At 39.9% G+C, this 27,785-nt stretch overlaps 2 protein-coding genes across 3 annotated transcripts in view; one reads left to right on the forward strand and one right to left on the reverse strand.

Moving 5' to 3' along the window:
• Positions 1-27,785, forward strand: part of ORC4 (origin recognition complex subunit 4) — a 90,623-nt gene that overhangs the window by 57,061 nt on the left and 5,777 nt on the right. The window lies entirely within an intron of this gene.
• ACVR2A (activin A receptor type 2A) overlaps positions 1,381-27,785 on the reverse strand; it is a 113,496-nt gene continuing 87,091 nt past the window's right edge. For both annotated transcript variants that reach the window (XM_054044448.1, XM_054044449.1), the window contains 5 exons: positions 25,596-25,741; positions 11,851-11,965; positions 10,417-10,555; positions 7,122-7,252; positions 1,381-5,277 (listed from right to left, as the gene is read on the reverse strand). In XM_054044448.1, the coding sequence (XP_053900423.1) occupies positions 5,083-5,277; positions 7,122-7,252; positions 10,417-10,555; positions 11,851-11,965; positions 25,596-25,741 (726 nt within the window). In that variant the 3' untranslated portion in view covers positions 1,381-5,082. The remainder of the gene's footprint in view (positions 5,278-7,121; positions 7,253-10,416; positions 10,556-11,850; positions 11,966-25,595; positions 25,742-27,785) is intronic.

Consider the following 27,785-nt stretch of genomic DNA (forward strand, 5'->3'; position numbering starts at 1 on the left):
CTAGAATGACCATGGCATTCATCTCAAAGCCCCAAGCATTGGGGAGGAGGGGAAGGAAAGACATTCAGTGCTAGAGTTAAGACTATGTGCAAAATCAATAAGATTTGGGGCTTGATTTGATTCTCACATTTGGCATTTTCAGACAAAAGCTGAGAGTTAGTTACAGTGTTCTGTTTGGATCTAACTACAAGAAGCATGGACATTTTTGTATGCACACAATTTACATAACACCTTTGACTCATATCCCAACTCAAGTTACTAAACAGAGCCCTACTCTTTAAACCTATAATTAGGAGGCTGGAGACAGTTTACTTGGTTCATAGATGGCAAGAAGGCTCCAATAACCACCAGAATGATCATTTAACTTCAGTTAGAAAAACAGTTATCCATTCTAAGTAAGGATTGGTTATTCCCTTATAAAAAGCTTCAATTTTGCTAAAGAATAGTTAGGGAAGTTACAAGTGATAGTACTTCCAGAAAGTAAGATGCAACTCTTTCCAGTATCATAATCACAGAGCTGCTCCACCAGTGGCTGTAGTACACCATCACTCCTACAAATTATCAGCTCTGCAATTTTCTACCAAGTAGGAATGGGAATAATCTGACAAAAGCAAAAGAGCTGGTGCACCTGGCCTTCACATAAAGTTGCCAGAAAAGGGAAATGGTGATAAACAATAGACTAGCAGTACATAAGACACTTAACTTTTCTAGCAGTTTTTCTGTGATTGAGGCTGATGCAGGAGTGCCATACCAGAAGTACCCTACTCTCCAAACATCCATAGGGATCCAAAAAACCAACAGTTCTTTAGTGCTATTTTGTTAGTGTTGCTACCTAGCTAGGGAGGGGCAGTAAAACCAACATTTGTGGATAGAAGGGGATATCAAAGAATATCAAGCAACTGTAGTAAAAGGTATTGCCTACTTTCTGCTGACCCCGCCTCCTAGGACTTGGGCTCTTTACTTATATACAGCACTTGGGTTCAGTTCTGAAACTCAGCTCTTATGCATGGGGGGAAAATGCCTAGCAGTCTGCTGCAGCAGTTTGGTTAACAAATATCCTGATTGAATTCACTTCAGTTCTCCCTTGTCCTTCTTGTGAGGAAAGGATGGTAACTAATGCATGAGAACGATTACCTTCTACGTCAGAAATGCAAGAGATAAGAGTCTGCCTCTGCTCTACTTCTCCACTGGAATGCTGTAAATGTTGCAAAAAAAAAAAAAAAAAAAGGGGGGGGGGGGAGTGGGAGAGAACTGGTTTTCCTTCTTTAACCTTTTCAAGCTGCAAGGTTTCTGAAGGTGAAGTGTCAACACAAAATGCTCCCTAGATTTATTTTTTCCTAGAGAAGATATGAAAAGTTGAAAAAAGGCATATGCAAGTCATACAGTAGTCATTTTTTTTATTTAACTTTTGGGGTAGGGGCAGAAAGAGCATACATTTTTATTTGTACAATATTTAACAATCACTTTTATCCTGGGCTGGGGTTTTTGTTTTTGATACTTGCAGAAAAATAGCAAGTATAATCTGACAGTAGTACAACAACCTGTGCCCAAAACAGACAAATACAGAGAGTAAAGCTAAAATAATTGCTTACCAATATCTTGAGAGGTAACGAATAATATATGAACTGAGACTGCTTTTAAAAAAAAAATAGTACTGCTGGTTGAATATCTGAGGTAAATGATGTTCCATCAAGGATGCTACTTGTATCATTTTGCCCATAAACCTGCATATAGCTTTCTGCACTTTGTACCAAATGTTCCTAATAAAAATAAATGCATTAGAAGTTAAAAAGAGAAACTGGAAAAAGATCTAACTGGTAATCCCACTTGTTAAACGATAATCAGCAATTTTGTTGAAACCTGGTACAAACAAATATTCACTCCTGTTACTGCTTACATTTTAGCTGGAATTCCAAGACTCTTTAAAAGCTACTCTACATGAATTTCGCTATTTCAAATAGATAAAAAATGGTGAATTTCAATCCTGATTTATCGTTTCAGAACGTCACCATGAATGACAGTGCTAGTTCAGTAACTCCAACAATTGAGACACAGTTTCTTCTGAAATGCTAAGGTACATGTAGTAGGTGTACAAAGAGTAGTCATGCATCATGTGATATAAAAATTTCCTAGTAGCTAACACAAACTAAAAAATGCAGGGCTTGGACTTCCAGTAAAGCCAAAAACTGGCTAATCCATCAGTCCTGTGGCAGTTATACAGCAATCATTTAAATAGACAGGCAAAGCCAACAAGTTGGAAGTGAGAGCCAAGGGACTGACTTTTCTTCACAAGCCAAAATACAGGGTGAACCACTGGAATAGACCATACATGTACATATACACCACCACACATGCTGTAAGTACAAAGAGGGACAACGGTCACTACTTCTGCTAGTAAGTAATGCCAGAATATTTTCACTAGCTTAGTTCTTATTTATTCTTATCCTCATTCATGAGTCTGGCTCAAGCATTTTAACTTACACATCTATATTTACTGTACTATAAGTGGAACACACACAGGTTAAAATGCCCTGCAAAACAGAAGTCTTGTGTATAAGAACAGCTCACCAAAGTTTAGTTATTCCACCAATTATAAAAACACTTTTACCATGAACATCCTTTTGGGTGTGATACTATACTATGCTGTTTTAAAAAAAAGAAAAAATCCAGAAAATACAGTTAGTACAATATTCACACCTGTGGGGATTTCTATGAAAATAAATATCATCCCATTAAATTGTCAGGCTTTGTGATTCACCTACATCACTTGCAAACACAAAGTGCACTAGCAACACCAAAGGCGCCCCCCAAACAGCATGGCCACCAGGGCCCATACCAGCAAAAAGTTCAAGGATCATGCATGCAGGATGCAAGGCTCATACTGACATATGTCCGTAGCTAGGTATGACTTCTGCATTGAATCTTGAATAACTGATCCTTATATCATCCATGCTGTTCCTCCTATTTTTGCCAGTGTTGGGGTTTAAACTTCAGAGAGCAATACAAGTTTTTCAGTAAAATATGACTGGTTTTGTTCATATCTCTTTAGCCATGATCACTTGATGTACGTTTAAGATCCCTGCACTGAAGGTGGAAGCAAAATGAAAATCCAGATAAAGAAAATGGGTGCATGAGTAGTTTGTTTTATAAACAAAATGAGCAAGTTGCTCTACCAGTACCAATAACCCATTAAAGCAGGGATTCTTATGGCTACCATGAAACCCTAGGAATAAGAGTGAAAAACATCAAGCAGAACAGAATTGAGTGGTATGTTATGCATGAACAACGTTACTATTACCCTTCTTCCCCCTCCCTGCTTAGAATATGGTAACCTAGGTCTTGTTTATAAATAATTGTATTGTTCCCAGAGATTAAGTGCATATTATATGTAAAATTGAGGGTATTCTGTGGTTTTTACAAATAACTGTTTAAAGATAACTTTCACAGTGAGCTCCTGATTGTGACATTAAAAACTTCCTTAAAAATCTGATGCATGATTTAAAAAAAAACTGACCTGACAAAATACATAGCATAATACTGGCTATTGTTGGTTCAGTACTTGAGTACTTTAGAAAGTTAATTTTTTTACTTTGATCTGTATAAATGTAAAGGATCAAATAACTAATGTAATATTAATTTTGAAAAGCACTTTGGCACCTACAGTCAATTCAGGTTTTTTAGGTTACATAGTATATAAGGCATGATCTCCTAAACCCTAAAATAATGTTGGAGTCAGCTGTGAAAGCAATTTTATTATTTTTTGCTAGACTGTGCTACCTATGTTGGTATTCGTTACCTCTAAATAGTCATTGCATATTTGAAATTATAGCATAACAACTAAAGTTATCCCTGAATATTTTTAAGCAGTTACATCAGAAGTCTGTGGCTATCATTTTTAACATGACTCCAGGATGAACCTATGCATCACAGACATCAAATATCACTCTGACAAGATGGCACCAAGCTTAAGTGTAGAGAAGTTGCAAATCTCAAAGCAGAGAGAGTGAGGAGTTCCGGGTAATTAAGCTTCCTGAGGTGATCCTGAAACAGTGATACAGAACACACTGCATACTGTTAGTGAAACAAAGTACACTATGCAGAACTTTTTACATACATAAATAGGAAAAAGCCTTCTTTAGAAAGAATAAGAATTAAGAGCTTTCCAGTGTCATAGCTCACATAAAATTAAAAAAAGTCATGCTCAAATATTCCTCAGACACAGCAAACCTAAATAGTAAAAATAAAATGTATGCAATATTTTGGGAACTGAACGTGAGATAAAAGCTTTAAACTAAAAACAGGAAGAAAGTTTTGTTTCAAACCCAGCACTTTTTATACACAAGCTAGCACAAGAAAGGGCTAAAAACACTGCTTTAGGAATGGCCATTTACTCTTGGCATGAAGCATAGCTTACCCTTTTTTAAATAACAGTGAATTTGTAATACAGCATTTACAAAACATGGATCAATTTATTATTCAAATTGTTAGTGTTGTCAATCTCATAATTTAGCAGACTTGGAACTGAGGTATACCTTGTTGAGGGAGGTTAAAGTAATGCTTGGAAGCCTCTTTGCTATATCCCACTTGATTACTTTTGTTTATATACATATAACAGCAGCACACTAAACATTCACAAGCTGTGTCATATTGGCATTACAATAGTCATTTATATAAACACAACAGCAAATGCAATAAAAACAAGTTACCCTTTTTTAAAATCTGAAATGAAATGTTTGATTTAAAAAAAATAGCAGTAGTTCATTTAAGGAATTAGTCTCTTCTGACAGATATTAAGAAATCTGATGTCAGTTTTTAAAACACTTGATTAGCCCAGATAGGTCCATATTCTTCATTTAAGTTCCTTAACAATATTTTGCCACTTCTCAGGTCAACGTCCTTCAGGACGGGAATGCAGTAAAGTCTCATGTATTCATGTTTGGAAAAAAAGTCTCCTTATTGACATTCCCAAAAAAACTTACCATTCCTCATTTCACACAGAAAGTAACAACCGTAATCAGTCTCATTAGCTTTAGCAGCTCCAGTTCAGAATCCTGTTGGTCAGAATGCATAACCAGTGCAATATCATAGACTGGATTCTTTGGGAGGAAAGTCAACATTTGTCACCATTGTGACCACTGTCACAATGTCCTCTGTTGTTATAATGTTAGTCAGTCTTTGCATCTGTATAATCCGTTCTTCTACGCAGCCAGCTGATAACCTGGCTTCTGCATCATGATCCCAACATTCTTCTATTGTTTCACAGAGCATTGCCATTCCCTAAAAGAAAAAGTAATATATAAGTGGAGCTGGTAACTGAGTTGCCTTATACTTTCATTATAAGGCCCTGTTTTCAGTTAAACCACTCAAGCTGAAATTTTCTATGCCAGTTGTATGCCTCAGATTTTTTTTTTTTTTTTTCGGGGGAGAGAGGGGGGCTGGGGCACAGAAAGTTTCAGCTAAATCAGTTCAACTGATTCAGAATGAAGATAGGCAAAATATGTTGATTTGTCCATGTTGAATAAATCTTACATCTGAGAGGTTCTATGTTTTGAAGCAGGTACTTGAATTGGGCAAGGGGATCACACATGTTCACTAGAAGTTTGGTGAATTTAACTGCAAGTCTCTAACAAAGATTGTCTGCACTGAGTATGCTCCATCCCCTCACAGTTCCTATATGTCAAATGGACAGAACATGAACCATCCTCAGAGTGACTAAGCAGGACTTTTCCTCCAATTCCCGCAGCCTGAGAACTCCTGTGACACCAAAATAGTGCAAAGAGACGGTTTTTCCCATGCTCTCAATGTTCCTTCTGCTGGTAACCAACTTGAATGGAATACAGAGGGGCGAGAAGGGTAGGATACAGCCCAGAAGGAGGCACAAGTGTAGAAAGATGACTGGGTGGAAGAGTCTTGTAATCACAAACTCTTCTCCAGAATCTGAAACAGACCCCAGGACACCTGAGTCTCAACATTTCCATGCTGTCTAGCAAATAGCTGTGACGTCCACTGACAAAAGTGTTTGTTTCATTCTCCTGTAGCAGCTGGAACACAGAGGGCAACAACCTAGTCCGGCTACTCTTAGCTAAGGTGGCATGAGATCTGTGCTATGAATCTAAAGGTCCCAGTCCTGCTGATGAACCATGCGGAGGTTCATATGGTTCTGAATGATCACATATGTTTTTTTCAGGAAGTTACATGACAAAAAGCTACAGTAAAAGAACGTTAAGGGTGGCAAAGTCAAGAACTCAGAAGTTAAGAAATGCCAGAACTGAGGTTTGTCCATGCCTTATTCACATCAAAGCACTTAAATTCTGCCCTGAGTACAGAATATTCTCTCTCATATATATATATTAGTAACTTTGCCATCTTAAAATATAATGAAAGATCTAAGAACTACTGGTCCTGTTCAAAATTTGAACGAAATAACTCCAAGGAAAATAAGGGTACAAGCAGGGTATTAATAGTCGGGCAGTGGATGCATGCTTCATTCCATAATGACTTAAAAATAGCACGCTGCTCCCTAATAGCAGGCTAGGGTATGAGGTGTTCTGATTTTTAGGAGACAAAAAAAGAGTCACAATATTCAGAATTCTGAAGACGACATGCCACTTTTTCCTAAAGTGGAGGCATTGCTCAACAGCTAGCCCAAACCCAAATGTAGGCAATTCATTCTGCCCACCTAAATTATCCTTGAAGTTTCAGGGACACTACCTTTCTGAGATTGTTGCTGTCGTATTAAAGGCAGCCACCAAATTACCCCCTGAAAGGTGGCATCATTTCAGTAATAAGTGAAGGGGATAAATATGCATCTTTATATGAAAAAAAAACAAAACACACAGAACTGCTTAGGACTAAAGTTGAAGAGTCCCTTCACCCACGCAGGATGTTTTAAACTTTTATGAAATACTTCGGAATCCTTTGGTATGAGCGCTGCATTTAAAAACAAAGTACTGTAAAACATATTAGTATACAGTTTAATTTTTCAATAGAGCTAATTATATAAAAATATTGCATCAGAAGAAAAATGTCCACAGATAAGCATTAAATCAAATATCATTTCATTGAAGTTTTACAGTTAAAGCACAGTAATACTTTCAGAACTTGGTTATTTTACTACTTACAGCATGTTTCTGCCAGCACTCTCTTAAAACAGGCCTCTTCTTTTTGTGCACTACAACTTCCTGCATGTCTTCAAGGGATGGATGCTGGCCAATTTCCTCTTCAAATGGCAACATGTACTCATCCACTGGTCCTATATTTAAGAATAAAATTAATTTTGCTTTTCAGACAATTGGTACACCATAAATTTAATAACTATGTCAAAATACTGTACAGCCATTTACTCACTATTGCCATGAAAAACTCATATGATGCCAAAGTGGCAACACTAGATGCTGCCATGTGAGAAGCCTGAGAAGCAATGGATGCTAGACTACATATCAAGAGGGTGGCCATGTTCTTAAAAAAACTCTACCATTCAACTCATGAAGTTACGTTAATAGTAACTTATCCCCTTCAAGCTGACGGCAAAGGGCAACTAGATTGTAAAAAGATATCCAGGGGAAAAAAACAACAGCAACAACGAAAGCTCAGAATAAAGAAAGGTGCAAAACCAGGTTGTAATGTAACCTCTGTAGGTCCACCACCAAAATTCAGAGCCTACATTACAAGCATTTTGCGGGTACACTATACCAGCAAAGTGTTTCTAGCGTGGACGCAGCTTATATGGAGCCTATTCTAGTCTATCCTCTCCCCTCCCAAAATGAAACAAGGGCATTCTTACTAGTGTAACTAGGTCTACCCTAGGGACTTTTGGCAGCACAACTGTCAGTCAGGGATCATACCTTTTCACACACCTAACTAACATAGGTATGGCAGTAGAAGTTTGCAGTATACAAATGAACTTGGCATTACACGGAGTACAGGTAGCAATGCCTACAGTTAGGGTTGACCAACACTTCCCATGTTAAGACCTTGTTTCCATTTACTTATACAGCTAGAAAAGAAATAGTTTTCTGGGCCTATGACAATTTTCAAGATGTCAAAAAAATTTCCTGTTCCAAATACTGACAAAAATCAATCACACATTTTCAGAAACCAAAAAGCAAAAACAAAAACAAAAAAAAACCACCATCCTGGTCTGAGTCCATCAAAAAGTTTGAAAGATTACAAAATTATAAAACCCATTCTGATTAACTTTTAAAATAAAGTTATATTGAACCCCAAAACTGGAATTCTTTAGAAAACATCAAAAGATATTAAGAATTTTGAAACTTATTTTTCAAAATGTCTTCAAGGTGAAAATTTTGTTGAAACCCACTTTTTCCTCTTAAAAGTTTTGGTTTGGAAAACTTGCCTGAACAACTCAACTTACAAAACTTGGCCAAATTTATATCATTCAGGCTGAATTTGTCTATATCAACTGTGTTTCTGGCTAAATTTTTTGAGGAAAATTTCAGCAAAAATGGTTTAGCCATTTCTGAGAACAAGATTAGAGAAAAATACGTTTTCCTTTGGAACAGTGTCTTAATATTTGACTTGGAGGGTGGGAAGGATAGCCATGCTGTCAGGAATACACTTTCTGCTTATCTTTAAAAAAAAAAAAAAAAAAAAAAAAAAACCCACAAAACTTATATTTATCCAAATAATCGGACTTTGAAAAAAAATGCAATTTGCACATGCTCAGTCGAGACTTAGAATCTGGTTAGTAAATTCTCTGAACATTGTCTGCACTGAGAATGCTCCAGTCCCTCAACTCTTACATGTGATCAGACTGTGCATGCAATGCAATGGACTAGGCCTGCTCCATCCTAGGGTGCAGGATTTGTTCCTTGTATGTATTGAAGTCACTTCTGATGACTTTTTAGAAAAAAAGATTTATTATTATTATTATTATTATTAACTGAGTACTACCATAAAACAAATGTCTGTCTGGAAAGCATCCAGCACACGAGAAAGAAGTTTCCCTGGCTCAAAGTTCTTACAATATATGAAGGATGGACAGATAGAATTCCTCCTAACCACTGTCTATTCATCTAACTTAAATTAAGGAAGCACCAATTAGGACTCCATAATAAAGGCTAAGAAATTTTGCACGTAAGAGCAGGAATTCTGTTACATATGAAAATTACACCCTTTCCTCTCCAAAGTTACATCACTTACTCTGAGTAAACAATGAATTTTGTGAGAATTCAGAAGTAAATGGTTAGTTTATGAATTTAAATTAATTTTAAAAATAGGTTAAGAAATTTGGAACCCTATGTCAGACCTTTATTTTGTTCCCCTAATATCTTAATAGAACACTGACTCTTCAAACTTCCCATATAATTAAAATTTGCTGAAATCTTCTGGATAAGTTACATTTGAAGGAAAAAAAAAGTAGATTAATGGACACTTTTTGGTGTTACTCTTCATAACTGAACGTTCCTACTTCAGGTTAAGCTGAAGGATAATTTTCAAGGAGTTACATGAAGAACTGCCCTCTTGAAAAATAGCTGCTGTCTCTTATTGCCATTCATCTGCTCCTCAATGTTCCCCTCTGACTTCTGACAGCATTAAGGGAATACCATCTTCCCTGCAAGGAGCTTGGCTTCATTCCTATTGTGAATAAAACAGAGGCAGTGGCCATTTTGACAGGGCAATTCTTCATAAGTTTCTCTGAAGAAAATTTCATGCACCAGTGTACACTGGGGGGCAAGCTTTCAATTATGGAAAAAAACAACAAAAGGTTAAATTTAATCCTTAATATTTTTCTTTACAAAAACTACTTGTTGCCCCTTACCTAGTCAGAGGACAAAATGGTGCAAGAGGGCAAGAGCCAGCACAAAGTATGCGCAGAGGAACAGAAGGAGGGAAAAAGTTAGAATTTGTGCACAATAGACTGTGGAGAAGACAAGAGGGAGGGGGAACATGTGCACAAGGAAAGGTAGGGAACAGGAGTGAGGGGGAAACTGCGGTGTTCAGCAGCTGCTTTCCACTGGTCTGGCGATATAAAGCAGCTGTAAACCCCAGTTTAACTAGCCAGCATGATCTGGCTGCTTTATGCTGCTGCAAAGGGGCATAAAATAGCTGGAGAGTACTGTGATTTATTAGAAGTATCACATGGGAAATTCTCTTTGAATTTCTTGTTTAGGGTTCATGTACGCTTTAAAAAAAAATTCAGACAAAAGATATGTTAAAAGGATTTATTAAGACTGAGATACATATAAGTAATTTAGGGTAATACATATTACAGGGATGTTGCATGTATCCTACAAAATCAACCATTTTAAGCCTGGGAAATTCAGAGCTTAAAAAGAAAAAGACAATGAAAGACATACACACAACTCCCGCTTCCCTCCAATCCCCCGGCTGATTCAAAGTTTTAAATACTGCGTTATCAACTATGTATTTTTATAAATTAAACATTTTGCTTACCATCTGACGCAGTACATCGGGATGCCAGTTCCCACAGGACTAATCCCATGGCATACATATCTATTCTCAGAAATGCATCCCTTTGGAAGTTTATTGCACCTTCTAATACTTCTGGAGCCATATACCTTCGTGTACCAACCTTTTAAAGACATTCAAGCATAAAGTGTTACTGCACTAAAAATTGTTTATTTCAAGATGAGCAAAAAGACAGCTTGACCTTACTGTACAATTCTCTCCCCCGCCCCCATTAAAAAAAAACCAAACACAGTTGTAGTCATTGCCTTTACTTTGGACTCAATCCAGCAAGATGCTGCATGCCCTCAGCTCTCAGAGTTGAGAGGTTAAGGATGCTCAACACCTTGACAGATTGGGCCCCCACAGTGGATTTCCACAATGCATAAAAGTCTGCATGTATGTTTATAAATAATTTAACATTATTTTCCTTCAGCAAACCTGGTCTTTCCCTCCCCTCCCCTGTATCTTATTTTCTTCCTGGTTGCTGGAAAACCATCATTTCCTCTGCTATTAATATCAAAGGTGTCACACACAGATTCCTGTAAGTAAATCCTCCAAGACAGTTGAGGGAAGGCAGATGACACTGAAGAAAGGAAGATCTTCAGACAGAATTATATTAGTTGGCCATGATGAATTATGAAATTGAAACATCACATCAATTAATTTACTGAATTAGACCTAAAAGAAAGCTACATTTCTTCTGGTTAAAATTCATTTAGTACAAAGGGCCAAGACAAGGCACCATTCACAACTTAAGCCCTTTCCACAATGCTTTTGTCATGAGTTTTAATTGGCTTAGATTGTGAAGGCCTTAAACACAACATGAGGGCATTTCTGTGCCTGTAACATAATACCTTTTGAATACCGTATCTGGTCCATTTCAAAATTTTCAGTTAACATTCTATGCATCAATGGCTGGAATCCTACTAATTTTAGGGGAAACTAGAAAATCAAAAGGGGAAGCCTCTGCCATCTGTTTAGCAAAACCATAGCTTCAAGGACTTCTAATTATCTATGGTTGATGGCACCCATTAATGCCTTTCAGTAGCAAGTGCTCAGCCCCTCAGCACAGGGAGAAGAATGAGGGATCTTGACATGGGGTGCAAGTATGGGGGACAGATAAAGCCTCTAGCATGGCAGAGAGAATGGGTGACCCTGGAATGGAGCACACACATACCTGGATGGGAGGATATTGGAGGAGTTGCAGGGTATCCCAGACTTAGAGGGGGATGGGTGGGTGGCACACAAAGTTTATGGGGAGGTGTTGGAGAGATGCAAAGAGCTCCTCGTTTGTGCAAGCAGCTCAGCCTACAGATGCAGCCAAGTGTGTGACCACCTTGTAACTAAATACCTTCCAAGCTACAAACTTAAATATAAGCATTGTTAGTATTTATTTAATTTTTATGTAAATCAATTTACCTGTCCATGTGTGTCACCTGCAGACTTTCCAGCCTCAAACTTTAAAGCTAGACCAAAATCAGCAATGCAAGCTGTAAGGTTGTTTTTCAACAGCACATTCTTGCTTTTGATGTCCCTTCAAATTAAGGGGAAAAAAGAAAAAATTACCCAAATAATACAACATCTAAAAGGTCTAAGAATAAAAGTATTAATGTAACAAAACAAAGGATCTTGCAGATGCATAATAATTTGAAAACATAGTTATGGTCTAAGAGTATATTTAAGCAACATTAAAGGGATGACAACAAAAGCTAAGAGACAATGTTAAGTGTGGCTGTCCAACCTTAAAATCATGCTGTTTAAATATTTTTAAAACCGTGATAAATTAAAAAACTGAGTACAGTACATTCTTTAACTATAAATTTATTGTCTTTCTGGTTTAAGAAAATCTAATTTGTAAAATAAGTAAATCTGATGTGGAAGTATCAGTATACACAGGACAGAATGTACTTATTGGTCACTTTCTTGACTTTTAAAAACGAAATTGTGCTTCAAATTCAGCCTCTTCCTGCCACATGAATTGGAAAAGGAGAGAACCCCTTGAGCAGAGATAAGGGCCTTTAAAGTTTTTATGATAAGGGGACCAATAGCCCAAATAAGTTAAAGCAAATACTTGCTCTACAAGGTGGCAGTCTATCTTCTGCTCAATTTTCAGAGGGTTCTTCCCAAAAAATCATGACCTTCATCTTGTTGAAAACTAGGTCTTGAGAATTACAAAAAGAAAAATGAGATAATCGGCACAGGCCTTTTCTGGCTTTATCACGAACTCATGTAATAGGCACATAACACCAAGATAGATCTACCTGTAATGTTTGATGGGGAGAAATGCTCTTCCTTAAAACATCCACCACATCATTAATACTTAAATTTAAAGAAAAGGTGCTAGATGGCATCCCTGGCATACTTCAATACGAACAGGAGTTCCTACCTCATACTGCTCTGGTGTAGAACCTCCAAAATATATAACAGTCTTAGATTGGTACCCATCTTTCTTAATTTCACCCAAAGTTTGTCTCAGTTAATAGACTCAAATGCTATCTTTAAATCTATGAAAGCAGCATATAATTTAGTACCCTTAACCACAATATATTTATAAATCATGTAAAAAAATAATTAATTGTGGCTCTATCCGCTCTAAAGATGGACTGCTCTTTGTATAGTAAATTAGCCTCTGAAGCCCATTTCAACTTTAGATAGTGAGAATTTGGAGTAAGTTTTCCTTGCCACATCTAACAGACTAATAGGGTGAATGAAGCAGGATTCTTTAGGGAACAGGATTATTTGTCCTCTTTTTAAATACTAGACTTCCACCCAGATGGAATCCACCCAAGATGATTAATGACAGTAAATAATTTAGCCAAGTGGTGATTACCAATCAAGAGTCTCCTGAATAACTTCAACAGGGAAAAAAAAAAGTCTTCCTCTGGACTTTTTTCCATTGTTGGGCTAAAATAAATGACAGGATTTAATTGTCCTTTATCAAAGGACAGAGTGATAAGTTTATGGAGGGAATTGGTATGAAGAGGTTGCCTACAATGGTACATGGCCCATTTGCAACTAGCAAATATCTCCAGCAGCCAAAGATGGGACACTAGACAGGTAGCGCCCTGAGTCACTACAGTCAATTCTCTTCCAGGTGTCTGGATGATAGATCTTGCCCACACTCTCAGGGCTTATTTGAAGTTGGGAAGGAATTTTCCCCTCGAGGTCAGATTGGCAGAGACCCTGGGGTTTTTGTTTGTTTGGTTGGTTTTTTGGCCTTCCTCCGGAACATGGGGCACAGGTCACTGGCCGGATTGAACTAGAGTAAGTGGTGGATTCTTTGTAGCTTGAACCCTTCAGATCATTATTTGAGGACTTTAGTAACTCAGTCTGAGGTTAGGGGTCTAGTACATGAGTGGGTGGGTGAGGTTCTATGGCCTGTGATGTGCAGTGGTCAGACCAGATGATCACGGTGGTCCCTTTTGGCCTTAATGCCTATGAGTCTATAAATCAAAGAAGGGATTTCTCATTGCACCAACTATAGAAGAATTAGGATTAAAAAAAAAAAAAAAGTTGGAATGTGCTATCCAGACTTCATCATTAATATAGGGTTCCTCATCTGGAGTATATCTACCAAGGCCTGAGCCCACCATGTTCCACAACACGGAATAATTTTTAGCTTTAGCTGCTGCTTCAAAATTGTTACATAAGGATCTCAGATATTCTTGGTTTTCATTACATAATAAACCTCGATAGCTTATTCTGACAGCTAACAACTTCTGAAGTAAATTAGGAGAGGGATATTAACTATATATGCAACAGCAGACTCTTCCTTCACGCAGTCCACGTCAAACCAAAGTGTGCTTAACTTTGAAAGCATTTCTGGGATAATTAAAACCAAAGTCTACTTATTTAGAGAAAAGTGGCAGTAAGGACTTGACCGGCAATTCATATGATTCACAAATTTGAGAAGAATTCTCAGACTTAATTATGTCTCTGAAAAATCTAACATCAGTCCTCCAATCTCCTAGATAATTTGTCATTAATGGCTGGAGTCCATTTTAGTCTTTTACAACCACATTGTTCCAAAGGGAGTAATTAAGGCATCATCATCATCATCCATTGGAAATAAAAACTCTCCAAATAGGGCACATCATTCATAATTATAGAGAGGTTGGCAGTCACTATCTGGGCAAGAAAATTTACAGAAATCCCAATACTACTAGAACCATTTGATGAAATATAGGCAAACTGTCCACCTATCTGCCACATTTTTCCATTTACAGGTATCAGATTAAACTTGTGTAACAAAGCCTTTAATTTTTGACCAGCAATGTTAACCACCTGATCTCTAGAGCTGAGAGGGAAGTTCAAAAATCTCCTCAGTGTTTTCTTCCCCTTATACTGAGTTTGTTGGAGGACCTATTCAAGCATTAAAATCTCCCAAAATTAGACAAGCTATATCAATTTGCTCATCCAGGCATTCCCACAATTACTCCAATGAGATGAGGAGAATGAGGGGAAAAGAATATTAAATACTAAAATTTGGAGATCAGGAAGAAGAAAAAAAAACAGCCTGAATGCCCTGACAATTTGATTCCCAAGGTAAAATCCAGGATTTCAGGCATAAGGAAACTAAGGTTGCAAGTACTCCAGCTATATGATCCCTTACTAACAATCAATTTCCTCCTTGAAGAAAGGATTCAAACCCAAGAAAGATTAGGATTTCAGACTCACTAACCATGTTTCTTGTTAAAAATAAATCAATTCAAAAGGTTTCCAAAAATTTAAAAAACTAAAATATGTAAATTGTTCTGGCAAAAGCTCTCCCTGGGTAAAGGGAGAAATTGGACAATCCAGTCAGACATAAGAAACAGACCCAACAACCTGACTATAAGAATTTGATTAATCTCCAAATACCACTGTATTCTAAAGAGTAATCTATGTGGGAGATTTTGAATGTAAAGGAAGTCCATCTCAAGGCTTCCATGAAAAACAACACTATTTTGGGGAAGGGGAATTGTAAAGCTCATTGGTCTAAAAAAGACTGGAGGGTCAAACTTAGGAGACCCAGTTAAATAAATAGTACAAAAAGGTTCTAGGAAGTAGCTGAGGAAAAGCTGATGTAAAATCCTGAGATGTATTCTCATAAGATAAATAAGAACCAGACTCTTCTAGTAGATCCGAAGAATTATACCTTATATTTTTGAGAATGTCCTATAGAGCAAGAATCTCTCAAGCGTGTTTTCTACTCTAGAGATGAAGACACCTCGGAGCTTTAGCGGTTTCCTCAAATTCCAAATTCTAGAAGCTATGTGCCAATATAAAAAAATTCCATCTCCCACCTCATGCACATTTCAAAAATAAAGGTGCCTTATAAACTTAAGAGTTAGATAGTAAATGCCAAATGAACCTTATCAACTTGTAACTGATTTAGATCAATATCTGTAAGGGGCTGTCTGCCTGAATATAATCCCCCTGGGAAAAAAAACTTATTCTTGGAAGTATTTAAACCAAGAAACAGGATTTCTGAAACCTCAGAGAACCTGTGTATGGTAAGGCAAGAGGACGACGATGACAAAAAGAAGGTGTCAATTTCTCTTAGTTTAGCCTTAACTCAGTAATAAAGCTCTGTATATTCCTATCATCAATATGAGAGAAATTATTTATAATTTTAGGTTCTTCCTTCTCCAGATCTCAATTAGCAGTGGGGGGCATCTAGCTTGCCTGTTAGACCAATCCTCTCATAATCCACCCAACAGAATTTTTCGTTCAAAGAGCTCTTAATACTCGCTAATGCCTCCACAAGAGGTTTCAACAAAGAAAACCAATGGGAACTGTGAATAATTAAAATAAAGATGGTCATAATCCACCAAGTCTGATGATACAGGTTCACAGTTATTGCTCCTGCTATTCACAAGATCCTTATCTACAAGTTCCTTAGTGAGCCAAACCCCAGACAGAGAGTAGGAGAGTTTGCTTCTCAGAGAAGACAGTTAATTTAGACTGCAATAGATGAGGATACCCAGGACAATCGAGGCGGGAGGGAAGAATGGGGGAGAGGGAGAAGGAGAGCAGACCATCTTCAAGGGGAATGCCTACATGCTTTTAAATTTCTCACCTTTGGGGGAAGTGTTGAATAGAGCTCACGGTCTTTAGGGCCATTCTGTTAATCCCAAAAGAGCAGAAGAAAGAGCTCCTTCCCAGCTCATTCACCACTAAGCAATCACTACAGTGATACTGCAACTCTCTACAGAGGGGAGAGAGTGAGCTCCTCTCCAAAACAATCAACGCTTTCATCTTAAAAGTTCTATTTAAGCTTCACAAACTCCTACCAAGGAGGAATGATTCTACGTCAGTCAGGCCTCAGTCCAACTTGGATGATATGACTGCCTTCAGAGTGGCTCACTTCATCCGCCACTTGTTACAAGTCTCCAGATTCTCCAAGTTTACAGAGCAATATTGCCATAGAGAAGAAATTGCTGCTTATTCACTCAGCAGCACGGACTCCCAGCAGCTCCCAGCACTACTCCCCACCTGAGGGGCCTAGACCTTTCAGACACTGCTCTCCCTGAGCCCCAATGGGCAGCTCTCTTCCTTCCCAGAACGGAGCTCAATGGGTAACTACCTCTTCTCTCATTATACCACTTCCAAAAAAGTTTCACGTTATACAATCAGAACTTATTGTAGCTGAAAAATCTGATGATGATCCAGACAGACTGCACACTCACTTATCCATACCTCCATCAATTCTGTAGTGTTATCAGTAGTAAAAAACTTTGGCAAAAAGTAAACCAACATGACTTGAAAATTCTTAGAAAGCAGATGTGTTGGACAGAGTGATACTACTCTTCTGACTAAAGACAGATTACTTAAAAAAAAAAAAAAAAAAAAAAAAAAAAGACAAGCACGGTGGTATTTTCATCCATGTTCAGTTTTTAATTATGGGCTTTTACTACCTGGGTCAACTGCAGCTAGGAGCACTGCAGCGGTAACTCTGAATTCTGCAACAGGAGAGAATATCTTTCATTGATACAAGGGGTTACAATTCAGCAATCCGTTCTAAAAAGAGACCCATTTACTCGTTCCAATTTGGAAGGATAGCAATGGGGACACAGGACTGATGATCAGCTCCTGCGAACATAGAGGAACTCCAAGGGTGAAATTTACTTGAGTATCTATTCACATTTTCTTCTATCGATGTGCCTATTAAAAATCAAACTTATGAGAGGTACTGCTTATTTTGTTTGAAGGGTAAAAGTATGTTTGGGCTTGTGTAAACATGCATTTAGGTAATTTTAAGAACATTTTACAATATAGCTACAGATACTGATTACACCATGCTGATTAGCTGAATAGGGTCATTATTTAAATATGCAAAAATAGAAAATATAACATCACCACCAACCATGGTCACCAGAACACATCCTGTAATCAATTTATCATCTGGTTAAGTAGAGATACTTCTATTATCAGACCTTTTCCAGATTAATGATTTTTCTGAAAACTAGGAGCAAAAACAACCTTTGAAGCTAAAAATTCTCATGCTTGCTCTCAGACTAGAAGTGATGATTTCTGTCTGAATGTGGAAGCAGAATAAGGAGATTTTTTTCTGTAATTAAAATCTCAATTATAACACTATTACCGTTAAAAAAAAATTGGGCACACTGAACATAAATGTATGTTGTGCAAGGAGATAGTAAAACATCGCCCTTTGCCCTCTTCAAGTATCCTTCTACTGCTTTTCTAGGAGTATCTGATTTGCAGGAAACTAACGCGGATTTCTTCCCTCCTCAAAATTCAGCCTTCTTTTCTTTACCTTTCTCTTTTTCAATGCTGCCATGACAGTCCTGGAACTTAATTTTTTATTTCTTCAAAATGGGAGCTGTTTAAACAGTGTGTATATAATTTTTTGAAAAGAGCACTCAGATTGTTGAAGGTAATATTTGTTAGAGTACTTGCTTGGGGCAAACAAAACCCCCTGCTTCTGAAAAGGCTTCTGCAGCCCTCAGGCTATTGTTTCAGCATGTCCTTGCAGGCATCTAGGTTGCTTTTGGCATCTTAAAAAGGCTAAACTTTTTAATAGAAAAAAAAATCACAACTTCAAAACAGCACATCCGCTGAAGATAACAGGGGAAACAGAATCTTAGAAGGGAGAGACAGACTGAAGGGACAAGGTTATTTTTAATTGTCATCAAATTCCCAAAGTTTTGAAAATACAAGCATTTACATACTAGTTTTATTTTTCCATTCTTCTTTGGGGACTGTCACACCTTGTTGTGGTGAAGGGGCTTGCGTGTTCCAATGATCTTCAGAGCTAAGTTGTCGGGAGTTTCATGTTCCTGGTAGGGTCTCCCAAGGGGAACAGGTCTGAGGGGAGATCCCAGACAAAGCACAGTCCAATTCCCCCAAGTCCTCAACAGTGGATCAGGTGGAAGAAGGTCCTTGGATCTCAACGGCTGTGAAAGCGGATGAAGGCTGCAGCAAGTGGAGATCTTCACTCGTCCTGGACTTTCCCTGCCACTGGGTCCCAGACCTCCAACTTGTCATGATCATGTGGTCGCTGTAGCCGCACCAGCTTCCCCACATTAAAGGAAGTCATGCGCAGGCTTCTACCATGGGAAATAATATCTTTCCAATCTTTCAAGCCCTGCGGCAATGGACTAGTGGTGACGGGGACAGGATTAGTGAATCTGGCAATCCCTAGCTACGAATCTGCATGTAGGCGGTGATAGTTAGATGGTTGTCTGGCACCTGGACTGAGATGGGTGCAATTCGGCAGCTACTGTTGCAACTGAGAAGTCCTCTTTAGGATAGGGTTACCATACGTCCGGATTTTCCCCGACATGTCCAGCTTTTTGGGCCTCAAATCCCCGTCCGGGGGGAAATCCCTAAAAGCCAGACATGTCCGGGAAAATAGGGAGGGAGGGCCCGGCGGTGCTCGGCTGGGGCTGCTGGGGCCGGCGCGGTGCTTGGCAGGGGCTGGGGGGCCCCAGGGCCCGAGCTGGGCAGGAGACGCCGGGGCCAGAGCCTCTTGGCCTGGGCCGGCCGGCCGCCGGAGGGAGCCGCTCGGCCAGGGGGGCCGGACTGGGCCGCACTGCACCCCGCCCCAGCTTACCTGCTGCCTCCCTGTTTCAGGCTTCCCACGAACATTTGATTCGCGGGAAGCAGGGGAGGGGGAGGAGCAGGGGGCGGAGCGTTCAGGGGAGGGGGCAGAGTTGGGGCAGGGCTGGGGGCGGGGAAAGGGCGGAGTTGGGGCAGGGCCAGGGCCCCATGGAGTGTCCTCCTTTTTAAAAATTAAAATATGGTAACCCTACTTTAGGATCCCCTCTGCTCACCCCACGGTGAGAGGACTAGAAAAGTTGCCCTAAACCTAGGCTCTCATACACTCCTGGCTGGATTACTGCATCCAATGGGATCACTCTGCCTGTGAAGCTATAAAAAGAATGACTTTTGCTACTTTGAATGTTCGCACCCTGATGGATAACAAAGATAATGTACAGCCAGAAAGAACTGCTATTGTCACCAGGGAACTTGTGAGATATTACATCAACGTCACTGCCCTGTATGAGACAAGGCACCCAGATGAAAGTCAACTGAGAGAAGAAGGTGGAGGCTACACCTTTTTCTGGAAAGGAAAATCTTCAGAGGACAGGTGCATTCATAGTGTCTGTTTTGCAATCAGGAATAAATCTGTCAGTCAGCTTATAAAATTTCCTTTAGGAATCAAACATCTTATGACTTCGTCTTGAGCTCAGCAACAACCAGTCTGCTGCTGTTATCAGTGCATAGGCCCCAACGCTGGATTCTATCGAGGATATCCAGGAACAATTCTATACAGATATTGACAGAGTCTTGACCAACATTCCCAAGGAGGAGGAGGAGGAGGAGATCATTCTCCTCAGAGATATTAACGCTAGAGTCGGGCACAAGTCAGATCTCTGGAATGGCACTATCGGAAAAGAAGGAGTAGGAAAGGCTAACTCCAACGGCATCCTCCTCCTGAGAAAATGCGTAGAACATGGTGTGATCGTCACAAACACCCTCTTTAGACAAAGTGAGAAGTATAAGACCACCTGGAGAGACCCTCGCTCCAGGCTTTGGCACCATCTTGACTATGTTACTTTTAGAGCTTGAGATTGGAAGGATGTCCACATCATGAGGGTCATGCATGTAACTGGTGACTGTTGGACAGACCATCGCCTTGTTCGATCAATCATGAATTTCCAGATCGCCTCAAGGAATCATGAGCAGGCAAAAACAGTACAAAAGAAATTCAACGTCAAGTCCCTTGACGATATAGTGACTCAGGAGAAACTTCAGCAGTGTCTCAAAGAGAAGTTTGCCGCTATGCCTACAGCTGACAATAATGAAAATCTGTGGAAGGGATTAAAGAGTGCCATTCTCTCAGCATGTGCCGAGTCCACTGGCTATGTCACCCGCCATCATCAAGATTGGTTTGATGAGAATGATGCTGAGATTCAGGGCCTGCTTGACCAGAAAATAAAAGCTCATCACATGTGGCAAAACAACATATCACACCAGCAAAAGAAAGTTGTATAAGTAACTCCAGGCTGAAGCCCAAAGGAAAATCCATGACATCAAAAATAAGTTGTGGTGAGAAGAGGCCAAGGAGATTGAGCTTTATGCTGATAAACATGACATGAAGAGTTTCTTTCAGGCAATAAGGTCCATTTATGGCCCATTTTTCCCATGGACCCACACCACTCGGAGCCCAAGTTGGGTCAACATATTTTAAGGACAGCGAAGCCAAAGCCAGATGGAAAGAGCATTTTGAGTTGCTCCTGAACTGTGAGTCAACTGTCTCTGATGCCAATATCGAATCTATAGCTCAAAGACATGAAAGAGAATCTCTTGCTCATTCTCCCCTCCTCCCCCCACACCCTCGAAGAAGTAACTCGAGACATTATGCAAACTAAGAACAACAAGGCAGCAGGGCCAGATGGCATACCAGCTGAAGTCTAAAAATTTGGAGGTGAAGAACTGGTAGGGAAGCTCCACAAACTTTTTCCTCATATCTGGTAAAATGAGAAGATTCCAGAAGACTTGAGAAACGCTAACATTGTTACAATCTTTAAGAAAGGAGATAAGTCAGAGTGTGGAAACTATTGAAGCATTGCCTTGCTATCTACAACAGGGAAAATTCTTGCCCATATCCTCTTACACCAATTACTTCCCATTGCTGAGGAAATATTGCTGGAATCTCAGTGCGGTTTTAGACCATCCCACGGGACAACCAATGTTGCACACCAAATCCAGGAAAAAAATCTCCAAAGCAAAATCATGACCTGTACATGGCTTTCATTGATTTGACAAAGCCCCGTGGAAGGTGCTGGCCAGATTTGGCTGCCCTCCAAAATTTATTACTGTCCTAAGGCTTCTCCATGATCAGATGACTGCCACTGTTCTCTGTAATCGCCCGAGATGGAACCTTTCGTCATCAAAACTGGGGTTAACCAAGGATGTGTTGTTGCCCCAACCCTGTTTTCCATTCATTTAGCAGTCATTTTGGTCCTTGTTAAAGATCACCTTCCCAGTGGAGTTGACATTTAATATAGAATGGATGAGCGTCTCTTTAATCTTCAACATCTCTGCTCAAAGTCTAAGAAAGTCTTCGGGGCATCCATTACTGACCTTCAGTCTGCTGATGACTATCATCCTCGCACACACTGAAAATGACCTTCAGACCATACTGGATTTTCTTGCACATGCTTACCAAAGCCTAGGACTCTCACTCAATATTGAGAAGACTAAAGTGTTCTATCAACCTGCTTCAGGCCTTACACAGGACCCACCACAAATCACCAGTTAGGGTCAGACTCTAGAGACAGTTGAGCACTTCTGCTACCTCGGTAGCCAACTTTCCCAAATTGCAAAAATTGACAGTGAGATCCAGCACAGGATCCAGTGTGCAAGTGCTTTCTTTGGGAAATTGCTCTGATACGTTTTCATGGACTGTGACCTGAGGCAGGACACCAAGATCCAGGTCTATATTACAGTTGTTGTTCCTGCACTCCTCTATGGATGTGAAACCTGGGTGACCTATCGACAGCACCTCAAGAGTTTGGAAAGATATCCCCAGTGATATCTCCAGAAGATCCTTCACGTCAAGTGGCAAGATTGCTGCACTAACACCAGCATCCTCCCTGAAGCGAATGTCACCAGCATTGAAGCAATGATCCTCATGCACCAACTTCACTGAAGTGAACATTGTGTGCGGATGCCAGACTCTCGCCTCCCAAAACAAGTCCTCTACTCTCAGCTCACCCATGGTCAGAGATCCTGTCGTGGTCAGAGGAAATGCTACAAAGACACACTGAAAGCGTATCTTAAGAAAACTGATTTGGACATCACAAGCTGGGAAGAGCAAGCCACCAACTGACCCCAATGGCACCTCCATCAGGCAGTGGCCAACCCCAATATCCTCCATCAGGCAGTGGCCTGCTTCAAGAAGTGTGTGGCCCTTGAAGCTGAAAGGAGAGAGGGGAGGAAAGAAAAAATATAAACTTTCTCCCAGCAGGCCACTGGCCTGCCACAAAATGTCTGTACCTACTGTGGGTGGATTTGCTGTTCCAGGATCGGACTCCTGAGTCATCTCAGGACCCATATGTAAATCCATGGTAGAGATCATCCTCAAATCAAAGGATTGCCAATCATTTTTCCATTCTCCTTTAACTAAATAATTAAGTCTGACAAACAAAGAGAACTCCACATACTACAATCTTATAGGACCACCAAAGATTAGAATGCACAAGTCTGACATGTTAGACATGTATTAGCTGGCACATAAAAGCAGCACAAATGTCCTGCTTATATACGGAACTGATTCAGTACTTTTTATTAAATTAAAATATATCAAAATTAAGTGTTTGGATAATAAATAGCATCTTTATATATTTGAGACATGTACCGATTTTGAAAATTCTTATTTACCCGAAAAACTTCTTAAGACAGTGATTCCCCAAAGCTTGGAGCATGCCAACTAGGTAAAGACTAGTTCCGGAGAACACTCTAATATCTCATTTGCTCTCCAGAGTGGTGGTTTTCTTTGTTTATTTTAAATTCAGTCTTAGATTGCAAGGAAAATCTTCAAAATGTGAAGTAAGCTGTAACAGATATAAAATCATCTATCTGCCAGAATGTCTGAAACAATAGCTCTGTGGTGTGAACTGCCCATTTAAGTTGATGGCAATTCAGGTGCCCAGTTAATATTTTAAATACCAACACTTAACTATTTCATTGCTGAAACCATGCAAGAAAGGAGAAGGAAATACATGATTAAGACCTATATCAATGTTTCCCAAAGCGGATGGCAGACCAGAAAATGTATAGCCCCATCATACAGTGAGATGGGATTGGTTTTATTTCCTGAAGCAGGGTGTCACTTTCAAGGGTTTTGGAAAGACTGGTTTAAGACATTACTAATGTAAATATGTACATAGTAACTACACTGGGAGTATAATATCATACAAATGGTGCAAGAACCCATTTTAGCTTCATGCCGTGTCTTAATTATCTTCCACCTCACACCAGTCACATATTCACACTATTTTTAAGAGTGATTTTCCAGACCAACTCCCCCCTTCTCTGCATCCCACTCTCACCAACTCCCTAGCCCCTCAAAACTCCCAATTTTCTGAAGGTGAAGAGTACATTTCAATAACTTCAGGGTAAAAACCCTTAAGAGCTAGGAAATCCAGAGCTAGAATAAACCTCCAGTAACTGCAAACTCTATTACTGTAGTGCCTAAGAGCCCTAGTCATGGACCAGGACACCAACTGTTACTGTCACTCCACAAAGCCTACTTTCCAAATTCCTGATTAAATGAAATAGGAGAATATGGGCAGTCATTCCAACTGCTAAATAGGGACCTGATTGTTTGAGGTGCTCATCACTCTCTAGAAGGTGTTCCAATTAGATCACAGTTCTGTAATATCAGACAATCTACAGGTCATACTTGGAGCTAGCGTGTACACAATGGAGATAGTAAACCAATGGTGATGCGCATTTTCAGCAGTTCACCTACAAACTGTACAAAGATAGTGACTGTTCAAAATTTGAGTCATGAACTGTGCACTCAAGCTAAAAAACAAACAAACAAAACAAAAAAAGGGGGACAACCTCCTGATCCCAAAATACATCTTACAAAGCAGGCATTAAAGGAATAGAGGAAAAATGAAAGGTTAATTGATATCACTAAAGGAGGTATAGTTAAGGTTTTGGGGTACTTTGTGAAATTCTGTACTTTCAAATTTTTAGGTTTAAGTCATATCTTAATTCTATTCTAACCTCAAGCATAGGGATGTAGGTATCTTTAAGTTACTGCTTTGTAGTCTAATTTTCACCATAACTAAGTTATTTGTCTGGGTATAATTATAAAGCGAACCTACAGAAAATACTAACATTTTACAGTTATAATCACAGAACGCATTTGCTTTCACAACTGTAGGAAGGTGGATTAACTAGGAATAGAGAGTAGAGTCAACATGCCTCTAACAGTTACAAGGAGTTTCCCAACCGCTTCCCTACCCAACTAAGCACATAAGCAAGTACCTAACTAAGTCAAATTTGACTCCAGACAAGTTCAGGGTTCCACCCATACAGAACTCAGGTGGTGGTTTAAGGCTCTGATACTCACATAAGTCCATGATAAAACTCACATTAGAGGTACAGAACAAGGCCTAATTACTTTTGAGATCCAGGTATATGCATAACCTCAAGCGCAGGGAACTGAGTAGGTACTATAGTAAATGCAAAGTAGAGTTGACTGTATACTGAAATACTGGCATTAAGTATCTATTCTCAGCCTGTAGATACAGTGTAGTCATCTGGACATGAAGAGATAGATGAAATATGTGGAGATCTGCTTCCTAAGCAGCTTACTGGATATCTCACATTGAGAGTAGTTGTGTCATTTTCAGTAGTAATTCACTTCACATTTATAATCACAGAACGCTTTAAATCAGACACATTAACTTGCAGTTTAAACAGCTGCATTTCAAAATTATAAAAATATTTAAGTTATCTAGAACAGATTTTTCTTGAAAGTGCAAAGTTGCAGTGCTGTTTTACTTAATCTGATTTTAAATGTTTATTTTAGCTACTATAAAGTATTTCATGGCCATATTGTTCTATGTCTGTACACATGATAAAGCTAAAGCTTACTACATGAGATAATAGGCAATATCTGAAATATAGTATACCTATGGGATATAGCAGGTTTATGTCCATCTTTCAGACCTGGTATATCCTCATGAAGGTAAGCCAAACCTCTAGCCATAGTTTCGGCAATATGACACAGCTCATTCCAAGAAACCACATTTGCCTTGAGAAAGTCAGTTAATGAACCCTGTACAGCGGAGGGAAAAACAATTAAAGTAAATCTCAGTATTCTTTCCCCTTAAGGAGAGATTTTCTTAATGATAAACTGTACCCAGAACACAGATACAAAGAATCATATCTGTTTCATAAACCTATATACATAGCATGCAGGATTACATATACAGTAGAACCTCAGAGTTACAAACTGACCAGTCAACCAAATACCTCTTTTGGAACCGAAAGTACACAGTCAGGCAGCAGCAGAGCCAAAAAACAAACAAAAAAAAACCTTCCCTCCTCTCCCCCTCCCCAAACACAAATATGTACAGTACTGTGTTAAACTACTAAAAATAAGGTTTCAGAGTGGTAGCTGTGTTAGTCTGTATCAACAAAAAGAACAAGGAGTACTTGTGGCACCTTAGAAACTAACAAATTTATTTGAGCATAAATAAATGTTAGTCTCTAAAGTGCCATGAGTACTCTCCCTTATTTTTTAGCAAAAAGAACGAGAAGTTTAAAAAAAGATTTGACAAAGTAAGAAAACTGTTTTGTGCTTGTTTCATGTAAATTAAGATGGTTAAAAGAAGCATTTTTCTTCTTCATAGTAAAGTTTCAAAGTTGTATTAAGTCAATGTTCAGTTGTAAAAACTTTTGAAATAACCATAATGTTTTGTTCAGAGTTACGAACATTTCAGAGTTATGAACAACCTCATCCCCTAGGTGTTTGTAACGCTGAGGTTCTACTGTATAAACTGTTGGTATTTAGAAAAAAAGGTATAATTTCCAATCCAATTGGTCATCTCTTAACACAACAAACACTTACAGGATATATCTATAGTTCATACAATAACCAAACAATTTAATAAAATTAAAAAGATGTGAAAATGTCTTCTTTGGCATTGACCCTCATTTATTAGAAGATTAAATAAATGGGAGTCAACTGTGAAAATTTTTAAACTAAAAAAGAATAGAGATGAAGGAAGACAATTTATAATAGATATTAAGAAACTATTCTGTAAAAGAACAGTCAAAGAAAAAAATTAGATATTACAAGTTAAACACACTGCTGGAGATAAATGCTGGAATTTCTTTGCTTTCAAAACAGGGTGATTCGATTTTCTGGGCACAAAGTCAAGAGTTTTGTGGATCCACCCCCAAGCATAATGTTAGGGTTACCATACGTCCGGATTTTCCCGGACATGTCCGGCTTTTGGGGGCTCAAATCCCCGTCCGGGGGGAAATCCCCCAAAGCCGAGCATGTCCGGGAAAATCGGGAGGCTCGGCCGGGGCCTCTTTGTGCGGGGCCGGGGGCATGGTGCCCGGCCGGGAGCCGGGCCGGGGGCCAGGCCGGGCCAGGGTCGCAGTGCCGGGCCGGTCCGGGCCCACGGGGCCGGGCCCGCGGGGCTGGGAGCCGGGAGCCGGGCCCGCGGGGCTGGGAGCCGGGAGCCGGGCCGGGGTCGGGGGGTCGGGGAGCCGGGCCACGGGGCTGGGAGCCGGGCCGGGGTCGGGGAGCCGGGCCCGCGGGGCTGGGAGCCGGGAGCCGGGCCGGGGTCGGGGAGCCGGGCCGGGGAGCCGGGAGCCGGGCCGCGGGGCTGGGAGCCGGGCCGCGGGGCTGGGAGCCGGGCCGCGGGGCTGGGAGCCGGGGGGTGCGCCGGAGGTGGTCGGCCAGGGCCCGAGCCGACCCAGGCTGGAGCCGCCGGGGGCCAGCCTGGGCCGCGCCGCGCCTCCTTCTCCCTCCCCCGCCCCTTACCTTACCTTACCTGCTTCAGGCTTCAAGCAGGGGAGGGGGCGGAGACTTTGGGAGGGGGCGGAGTTGGGGCGGGGGCGTGGGCGGGGCTGGGGGCAGGGCCGGCCCCCCCGGGAGTGTCCTCCATTAGGAGGCACAAAATATGGTAACCCTAATAATGTTGAATTATGTATGTACTTTCTCACAAGCATTACATTGATATTCAGAGCCCTTTTTTAGAGTGAGGGGATCTATGCGAGAGATCATTTCTTTACCTTTTCTCATATTATGAGCTAAAAGTCTAGTCAAATTATAAACGAGTTAAAAATATTTTCAGATACTACAC

This window comes from Malaclemys terrapin, chromosome 11 (assembly GCF_027887155.1).
Source record: "Malaclemys terrapin pileata isolate rMalTer1 chromosome 11, rMalTer1.hap1, whole genome shotgun sequence".
In the NCBI taxonomy this organism is placed as follows: domain Eukaryota; kingdom Metazoa; phylum Chordata; order Testudines; family Emydidae; genus Malaclemys; species Malaclemys terrapin.